This window comes from Salvelinus fontinalis, chromosome 3 (assembly GCF_029448725.1).
Source record: "Salvelinus fontinalis isolate EN_2023a chromosome 3, ASM2944872v1, whole genome shotgun sequence".
NCBI lineage: Eukaryota > Metazoa > Chordata > Actinopteri > Salmoniformes > Salmonidae > Salvelinus > Salvelinus fontinalis.
In genome coordinates, this window is record NC_074667.1 from 7,156,001 (window position 1) to 7,166,072 (window position 10,072).

The 10,072-nt window shown below is 46.8% G+C and overlaps 1 protein-coding gene across 1 annotated transcript; it reads left to right on the forward strand.

Annotated features, from left to right (window-relative positions):
- The first annotated feature begins 5,985 nt into the window (after window positions 1–5,985).
- On the forward strand, window positions 5,986–9,794 carry LOC129837434 (keratin, type I cytoskeletal 13-like). The gene is made up of 7 exons (XM_055903586.1): window positions 5,986–6,613; window positions 7,105–7,187; window positions 7,503–7,659; window positions 7,896–8,057; window positions 8,197–8,322; window positions 8,644–8,864; window positions 9,160–9,794. The coding sequence occupies exons 1-7, from the start codon at window positions 6,056–6,058 to the stop codon at window positions 9,356–9,358; spliced, it is 1,506 nt and encodes a 501-aa protein (XP_055759561.1). The 5' UTR covers window positions 5,986–6,055; the 3' UTR covers window positions 9,359–9,794.
- Window positions 9,795–10,072: the final 278 nt, after the last annotated feature.

A 10,072-nucleotide genomic window follows, 5' to 3' on the forward strand; every position in this document is an offset into this window, starting at 1 on the left:
TACACTCAACACAAAACCATACACTACAACCAACACCCCCTCTACCATATAATACCCCAAACACACACATACCCCATGTCACACCCTGACCTAACTAAAATAATAAAGAAAACAAATAATACTAATGTCAGGGCGTGACATAACCCCCCCCTAAAGGTGCGAACTCCGGGCGCACCAGCACATAGTCTAGGGGAGGGTCTGGGTGGGCGTCCTTCCACGGCGGCGGCTCCGGCACTGGTCGTGGTCCCCACCCCACCATAGTCATAAGGGGCAGCACCGGGATAAGGGGCAGCACCAGGATAAGGGGCAGCACCAGGATAAGGGGCAGCACCAGGATAAGGGGCAGCACCAGGATAAGGGGCTTCACCAGGATAAGGGGCAGCACCAGGATAAGGGGCAGCTCCAGGATAAGGGGCAGCTCCAGGATAAGGGGCAGCACCAGGATAAGGGGCAGAACCTGGCTGGCTGACGGATCTGGCTGCTCATGGCTAGCTGACGGATCCGGCTTCTCATGGCTGGCTGACGGATTTGGACGCTCATGGCTGGCTGACGGCTCTGGCAGATCCTGTCTGGTTGGCGGCTCTGGCAGATCCTGTCTGGTTGGCGGCTCTGGCAGATCCTGTCTGGTTGGCGGCTCTGGCAGATCCTGACTGACGAATGGCTCTAGCGGCTCCTGACTGACTAACGGCTCTGACGGCTCGGGACAGACGGGCGGCTCTAATGGCTCTGGACAGACGGATGGCTCAGACGGCACTGGGCAGACGGATGGCTCAGACGGCGCTGGGCAGACGGATGGCTCAGACGGCGCTGGGGAGACGGATGGCTCAGACGGCGCTGGGGAGACGGATGGCTCAGACGGCGCTGGGGAGACGGATGGCTCAGACGGCGCTGGGGAGACGGATGGCTCAGACGGCGCTGGGGAGACGGATGGCTCTGGCCGGATGAGGCGCACTGTAGGCCTGGTGCGTGGTGCCGGAACTGGAGGCACCGGGCTAAAGGCACGCACTTTCAGGCTAGTGCGGAGAGAAGGAACAGGGCATACTGGACCCTGGGGACGCACATTAGGCCTAGTGCGTGGGGCCGGAACTGGTGGTACCGGACTGGGGACACGCATCTCAGGGCTAGTGCGGGGAGCAACAACAGGATGCACAGGACTCTGGAGACGCACAGGAGGCTTAGTGCGTGGTGCCGGAATTGGTGGTACCGGGCTGGAGACACGCACCATAGGACGAGTGCGTGGAGGAGGAACAGGGCTCTGGAGACACACTGGAAGCCTGTTACGTGGTGTAGGCACTGGTGGAACTGAACTGGGGCGGGGAGGTGGCGCCGGAAATACCGGACCGTGCAGGCGTACTGGTTCCCTTGAACACCGAGCCTGCCCAACCTTACCTGGTTGAATGCTCCCCGTCGCCCGACCAGTGCGGGGAGGTGGAATAACCCGCACCGGGCTATGTAGGCGAACCGGGGACACCATGCGTAAGGCTGGTGCCATGTATACCGGCCCGAGGAGACGCACTGGAGACCAGACGCGTTGAGCCGGCATCATGGCACCTGGCTCAATGCCCAATCTAGCCCTACTAGTGCGGGGAGGTGGAATAACCCGCACCGGGCTATGAACACGTACAGGAGACACCGTGCGCTCTACTGCGTAACACGGTGTCCGCCCGTACTCCCGCTCTCCACGGTAAACCTGGGAAGTGGGCGCAGGTCTCCTACCTGCCCTCGGCCCACTACCTCTTAGCCCCCCCCCCCAGGAATGTTTTTGGGCTGCCTGTCGCCCACCTGTCGATCTCCTTTTTGGGCTGCCTGTCGCCCACCTGTCGATCTCCTCCCACGTAGTGTAGTCCAGATTACGCTCCCATTTCCATTCCTCCTTGCGCTGCTCCTGTTGCCGCTGGTCATGTTGCTTGATCCGGGTTTGGTGGGTCATTCTGTCACGATCGTGTTGACATGAATGAGAGGACCAAGGCGCAACATGATATGAATACATCTTCTTTATTTATAACGACGAAGATGATCACGAAACACTTAAACCACACTAACAAAAAACGATCGTGAAACTTCAAACGCAAGTGCACACACAAACTACTTACGTCGACATACACATATACAATGACCCACAAACAGCTAAAGCCTATGGCAGCCTTAAATATGGCTCCCAATTAGAGACAACAGAAACCAGCTGTCTCTAATTGAGAACCCATTCAGGCCACCATAGACTTTCCTAGAAAACTACACACCCATAGACACAGCTAGATACATACACTCAACACAAAACCATACACTACAACCAACACCCCCTCTACCATATAATACCCCAAACACACACATACCCCATGTCACACCCTGACCTAACTAAAATAATAAAGAAAACAAATAATACTAAGGTCAGGGCGTGACAGTTGGGCTGCAATCTGAGGCTGGTAACTCTAATGAACTTATCCTCTGCACCAGAGGTAACTGTGGGACTTCCTTTCCTGTGGCGGTCCTCATGAGAGTCAGTTTTATCATAGCGCTTGATTGTTTTTGCGGCTTTCAAAGTTCTTGAAATTTTCGACATTGACTGACCTTGTCTGAAAGTAATGATGGACTGTCGTTTCTCTTTGCTTATTTGAGCTGTTCTTGCCATAATATGGACGTGGTCTTTTACCAAATAGTGCTATCTTCTGTATACCACCCATACCTTGTCACAACACAACTGATTGGTACAAATGTGTTAAGAAGGAAAGAAATTCCACAAATTTACTTTTAACAAGGCACACCTGTAAATTGAAATGCATTCCAGGTGACTACCTCATGAAGCTGGTTGAGAGAATGCCAAAAAAGTGCAAAGCTGTCATCAAGGCAAAGGGTGGCTACTTTGAAGAATCTCAAAATATAAAACACATTTTGATTTGTTTAATACTTTTTGGTTTACTATATGATTCCAAATGTGTTATGTCACGGCCGTCAAAGGAAGAGGACCAAAGCGCAGCGTGGTGAGCGTACATATTCCTTTTATTTAGGATGATGCCGACCAAAACAATAAACAATACAAAAACAACCGTGAAGCTTAAGGCTCTAGTGCCACAAACAAAGACAACTTCCCACACTGAAAGGAGGGAAAAGGGCTACCTAAGTATGGTTCCCAATCAGAGACAACGATAAACAGCTGTCCCTGATTGAGAACTATACCCGGCCAAAATATAGAAAACAAAAACATAAAATGCCCACCCCAAATCACACTAGATTGTGTGGTCTGTCACCTTTTTGGAGGGCAGAAGACAGGCAGAGGTCACTTTACAGAGTTAACGCTTCATAAGTTTTCTCCTTGGGGTTACTGCATGTTCATTCCTGTCAAAATTGCATGTTCTTTGATAATTGCAGAGGAGGGACAGACATAAATCAAATTGATAAATGCTGAAAATCATACATTACAGTCATTGACAGGGCATGAGAAAGACACTCCTGTGGTTTTATCTGGGTGTGGACCTCTCCTTTGAAGAGGAAAGCTGCAGGGCACACAGGAACATAAAGTCTCTCACTCTCTCTCACTCTCTCACACACTCTTTCTCACTCTCTCTCACACTCTCTCTCACTCTCTAAGTAACATGTGTGTACAAAAGAAAGTGGGGACTAGAGGGATGAGAGTGGGACATGGCTATGCCATTTAACCACCCCCCATTCTCATTGGTCAGTAGCAGAATTAGGCCCAATGAGTTTCTATGTCTAAGCGCTGAGTTGCATTACAGACACACTGGTAATCCTTAGAGTATGTTGAGAAAGGGCTGAAGTTTTCTGAAGATGAGAGGAAATCACTCATATGAGTGAGTGTGTGAGCAGGAGAACCAGGCAGATGACCTCAGCTAATTATTTTCTTACTCATTCATTCACTTTTAACTTACATATCAGAAACTTGGACTGATACATCTCACCGCAGCTGCCACGTAACTAGTACCAGCCTATATGACATACAGAGCCTAGAGAAAGTCTACACACCCCATGCACAATCTGCACATTTTGCTGTCTTAAAATGACATCTAAAAGTGATTAAATTGGATTTCATTCCTACCGATCTACATACTGTAACCTACTCCACAAGTGAAAGAAAATGTATAGAACATTTTGCGTCTTCACACCCCAGAGTTAATACTGGGTGGAAGCACCTTTGGCAGCCATTACAGCTGTGAATAATACAATTCTAAAAACTTTAGACAGCTCTTAGGGCAACTTTTATCCATTGTTTTTGGACTGAGACTGGAGCACTCAGGAACACTCAACACCTCTTGGAAAGCCATTCTTAAGGATGTTTGGCTGAAAAATACACCTTATTACCTGTGCTTTGCACCTTTCATATTCAATTTGATATTGACAAACCACCCAGTCCCTGCCGGGAACAGGCATACCCATAAGATCATTTTTTTCCCCTCCGCAAATCATTAACATAACTTGCATTGGCTTGAACAAATGTAAATCAACTTTTCCATGTACAACATGGAAAAGTAACATGATTTTTTCCCTTCTGGTTATATGGAAATATGCAAACAAGCAATAGCTTGTTCTTGCACGCTGCAGACGTCAAGTACCCTGCCAAGGTGTTAAGGGAAAAGAACAGGGCCCACATCCACAAAACCTTCTTACGAAGAAATGTCTTCTTAACTGACATTTTTTCTTTAACTAGACTTAAGAAGGAAGTTAAGCAAAGTTGCTATTCCTGAAATGTTTATTGGAAATGTTCTTGCGCTATTTCTTATGTTTCTCCTTAAGCAAGAAGTTAAGAAGAAATTAGATCCTTGAACATAAAGTTATTGGAGATGTTGTTAATTCCAAGATAGCCAAACCCTTGTCTTAAATTCAGGGCAGTAAGAGAAAAAGCTCATGAACGCAATTGAACATGTTTAATTCACTCACAAACTTAATCTGAAAGTTTCAGTATTGATTATTTAAACCCAAGAACATGTTTTAGAACAGTAATCTCAATAAGAAATATGCTAACATGATTGCCATTGCCATTGCTAGCTAAATAGCTAGCTAAAATTGTCAACTAGAAACAAAAGTCTGAAAGAAAACATATTGTTGAGGAATTGCACTTACGAACTATCTTATAAACTTTTTTTTTCTTAAGAAGCTTCTAGTGTTTTGTGAATCTGGGCCCAGTACTTTAATCGCATCTGGGGTGAGTTTTCCAGGTGTACAATGCCCGGAGTAATGACTCATCCCATGGGGGCTATAAAGTGGTACTTTTGTCGGTACTGCAGACTCCCACAGTAGATGGAACACGCATAAAGTTGAGTGAAACTTAATACAATGGTACCTGAGTATGTGCATAAAATCACAAAAACTATTAAGGAACAATGGACTGTTGTGTTGAAGGAAAAGAACAGGAGATTTTCTTGTGAGATATCAGTGTGTGAGTAAAAGACAGGTCTGTTTGGGGAGAATGTTGTCTGGGTGTCACGTGAAAGATCAAATTGTACCGTAAAGTTTCAATGAACTGCATGCATCTCTGCAACTTGTTTCTTGGTAGGATAACATGTACAGGTAAATAGCCATTCAGTGTGTCAATCTATGTGCTCAGGAAACATGGCAAAGCTCACCTGTCACAGCATGTCAAAGTTATACTGTGTGTGTTGACTGACTGATTGATTGACCTACCTGGGGCTAATAGAAGCAGGCGAGGAATTCCAACTCTTTATGGGTGTGTGCACATTTATATGTCTGTGTGAGTTCCTACAAGCCATATATAGAGTGAGATGGGGAGAGTGAAGTTACGAAACAATAGAATATTTTCAATATTTGCGTATCCACACATACAGTACATATCTATTGATCCTCTTCCATCTCCTTCTGCATCCTAGTGTATCAAAGTGGGGGGAGGAGCCCTGCCCTGTCCCACATGAGGTAATGACTACCTGTAATCCTCCCTTCTCTATTCCACCCTTCTGCCTCTCCCACCCATGTCCTCCTCCCACCGTCCCTCCTTCTGCCCTGAGCAGCATAAAAAGGGAACAGTGGCTGGGCCGTGCACCACATTCTCTCTCCTCATCCCAGGCAGGCAGACTCTCTCTCAGCAGCCATGTCCTTCTCCAGATCTAGCATGTCCTACAGCAGCAGCGGCGGTGGAGGCGGAGGTGGCACCATGTCCATGAGGTCTGGAGGTGGAGGTGGAATGGGTATGGGCTCCTCCCGCTTCTCCTCGATGGGTGGTGGTGGCGGTGGAGGAGGCCGTGTCACTGCCATGAGGGCCGGCAGTGTGTATGGAGGTGCAGGAGGCTCTGGGGTGCGCATCTCTAGCTCCTCGTTCGGTTCCGGCGGCGGAGGTGGTGGTGGCGGTTATGGTTTCGGAATGGGAGGGGGTGGCGGCGGCGGTGGCGGCGGAGGCGGTTTTAGTTTTGGCTTGGGACGGGGTTGTGGTACTGACGGTGGAGCCGACATTAATGTGTCGGCCAACGAGAAGGCCACAATGCAGAACCTGAACGACCGCCTGTCCACCTACTTGGAGAAGGTGCGCATGCTAGAGGCGGCCAACGCCGAGCTGGAGCTGAAGATCCGTCAGTTCATGGAGAGCAAGACGTCCCCCAGCGCTCGCGACTACTCTCGTTTCTACGCTATTATCGCCGACCTGCAGGACAAGGTACGTGACGTGTTTCCTAGATGGCAAGAGCACTCAATAACGACATCACAGCATGTCAAAACATGATAATGTCTGCAAAGTGACAATGTTATCCTTTGCTAGAAAGTACAGGCGACATCAAGTTACTGAGAGTGATATATGAACATTGGAAAATGCTCAATTATATATATTTGTTATATTTATATATATTTATAATTGATTCATCATAGGCACCAAAGATAGATGCAAAGACAGTATGCATACTTGCAGCAGAAGCATTGAAGATTAAGCCGATCATTGAAGCTATTCCATCCTCTCTCTTAAGAGCCCCTATGCGATTGCAGAAGGCGCAATTTGTTTCTTTGATTATTTACATTAGCTATTATTTACAGTGCTACTGAAACTCAAAATTCAATGATTACAATGTGGGATCAAACTGTGTGTGTACTGCGTTAGTGTGGAATTCCACGTATGCCCCATCCTGAATTTTTTTGCCATCCTCCACCTCTCAGATCCAGGCTGCAACTCGCGTAAACGGAGGTATCTATCTCAGCATCGACAACGCAAAGCTCGCTGCAGACGACTTCAGAAACAAGTAAGTACACCCAACACCATCCACAGATACAGTACACTGCTGGTGCATTACATTAACCACATGGAATAACCCCAAATCTGTAAAAACCCTCATACTGTTTTTTTTGTGTTGAACCTATAAAAAAGGAAACCAAATGACAATACCCTTCAGCTCCATCATAACCACACCCTCCCAACAGACATATCAGAAGCCTGATGTTACTTTCTTATATTTTCCCAAAACCTAATGGAATACTAGAATCTATAACCCCCCTGCTATTCTCACAGAGGAACACATTCACGCAGTTATTTGACCTAAGCTCTCTCTATCTCTCAGGTATGAGAACGAGCTGGCCATGCGTCAGTCAGTGGAGGCTGACATCGCCGGGCTGAAGAGGATGCTGGATGAGATGACCATGGCCAGATCTGACCTGGAGATGCAGATCGAGGGGCTGAAGGAGGAGCTCATCTATCTCAAGAAGAACCATGAGGAGGTGGGTGTGGGCTGATGGAACATATCCATACAGTCCCTTAATTTATTACATCTATTGACCATGTCAACCTGCTATGGGTCTTCACTAGAACACCATTGCTGGCTTTCAAGCACATCTGTATCAAGCAATGGTGTTCAAATTTATAATGAAGACAGAGCGCAGGTCAAGTTGTTACCATCAGGCAGAGGTTAGGCACTTCTTAATCCTTTAAACTCACCCTATGTATTTCTCCACAGGAGCTGCTTGCCATGAGGACGCAGATGACTGGACAAATCAACGTGGAAGTGGACGCAGCACCACAGGAGGACCTGTCCAGAGTCATGGCTGAGATTCGTGAGCAGTACGAGGCCGTTAGTGCAAAGAACCAGCGCGACCTGGAGGCCTGGTTCCAGACTAAGGTAGAACCTCTAGAACCCCTAAACTATGTTCATGGTGTAGATGTTCCTTTACTTCTAGTTGGTAACATTGTCACATTCTATCATGAGCTGAAATGTTGGTTTGTTTCTGTGATGATTGACCACTTATTGTGTTTTACAGACAGAGACGTTGAACCAGGAGGTGGCGTCCAGCACAGAGGTTCTCCAGACCTCCAAGTCAGAGATTTCGGAAATCCGTCGCACACTGCAGGGCCTGGAAATTGAACTGCAGTCACAGCTCAGCATGGTGAGCTCTAATTACAAACATCTGACCAAGGACCACAGTTTAGGGCACATTACGTACACAACTTTCTGCAACTATTATCAATAATCAACATTTGACTCTTTCATTATTCTCTACCATCCCTCAAGTATCTCACTTTCACCTGGACTCTAACACTACCCCTCAAGTTGTTGTAGCCAGGCACCACTCCATTACGAAAGCTAACATCTACCTGCCTTCACATTCAACTAGAGCTAACTTTTTCAGTATGACAGTAAACATTGCAAATTCCAAACATACTCCCACATTTTTTGACGCATCATCTCTGTCTCTCCCGGCCAATAGAAAGGCTCCCTGGAGAACACGCTGGCGGAGACGGAGGGCCGTTACTCCATGCAGCTGGGACGCCTCCAGAACCAAGTGACCAGTCTGGAAGAGCAGCTAATGTCTCTCCGCAGCGACATGGAACGCCAGGGCCAGGAGTACAAGATGCTGCTGGACATCAAGACACGCCTGGAGATGGAGATCGCTGAGTACAGGAGGCTGCTGGACGGAGAGGCTAGCGGGTAAGGCAGGAAGCGATTGGACAGAGGGGGGCCAATGAGACAGACAGGGATGTGGGAGGAGAGTGTTACATCTTTGTGGGATGGGAAGAGGGGTGATAGGGGACCTTGAAACACATGAAAATGAATTTATGTCTCCTTTAACATTTGATTTTATAAACAATGTTCATTTGAAGTTGACCTTACCATGAGCCATGGTTACTTTTGACATGAATCTACTGCTATGTGACTTTTTATTAGATACTTATTATGATCATAGATGCTAACTATGCTAATCGTGAGTTTCCCTTCCTCACAGCCTCAGCTCCTCGAAATCCGGCCAAGGCTCCTCCAGCTCGCACGTCAGCTCCTCTAGCTCCGGCCTCAGCTCTGGCCTCAGTTCCTCCAGCTCCGGCCCCAGCTCCTCCACCTCCACCACACGCAAAGTGGTGATCGTCACAGAGGAATTAGTGGATGGCAAGGTTGTCTCCACAAGTCAAACCAAACATACCTCTTAAGGTTCCACAAAAACAGCGAGCACTGCAGCAAGCAATGGTTTAACCCCATAGAAATATAATTACTAGAATGGGTATAGGAAATGAGAGGCCAGCACATGGAATATTACTGCTCCACAGTGCTTTGTTCATACAACGTTACCACTTATACAAAGTCTTCGTCAGATGAAAAATCCCTATTTTCATTGTCTGTCTTATTTGCTAAGGGCAGCTCTGGTTAAACCTAATTTAAGATGTCAATTCCATCCTCCTATTCTTTCTAGAATGGCTAAAGCCCCTCAGACACCCATCATTGAACATTGACTTGAATGGGGATTTATTTTCTGGTAATTCTATTTCTATGGTTAACACCTCCAGAACAACATATTCTACTACATCTGGATGGGACACCAACAACAGACCCCATTGTGAATACAATAAAGATGCTCTGACTTGCTGACACCTTCATTCTGTTTTCTGTGTCTTTCAATTTGATGTATCTGATCTGGCATGCTCCTATACATCTGACTATCATATAGGTTGTCATCTTTTGCACATGAGGCCAATTCTATGGTCTTGAGAAAGCATATGTTTCAGTATGATCTTGAATATATTTATGACATTCACTCGTACTGAGTTTAATACTTGCCAATATTTTTAGAAATGCTGATAGTAGAAATTTGAATGCAAGTTGTCAGCAAAATTACATCATTCTATCTCTATTTATCAAACTCTCCG

Excerpts from the sequence above, each read along its gene's own strand:
- LOC129837434 (XM_055903586.1), top strand. The coding sequence starts at position 6,056 with ATGTCCTTCTCCAGATCTAGCATGTCCTACAGCAGCAGCGGCGGTGGA. Across the intron at positions 6,614-7,104 it reads TCGCCGACCTGCAGGACAAG|ATCCAGGCTGCAACTCGCGT; the intron begins GTACGTGACGTG and ends TCCACCTCTCAG. Across the intron at positions 7,188-7,502 it reads GCAGACGACTTCAGAAACAA|GTATGAGAACGAGCTGGCCA; the intron begins GTAAGTACACCC and ends TCTATCTCTCAG.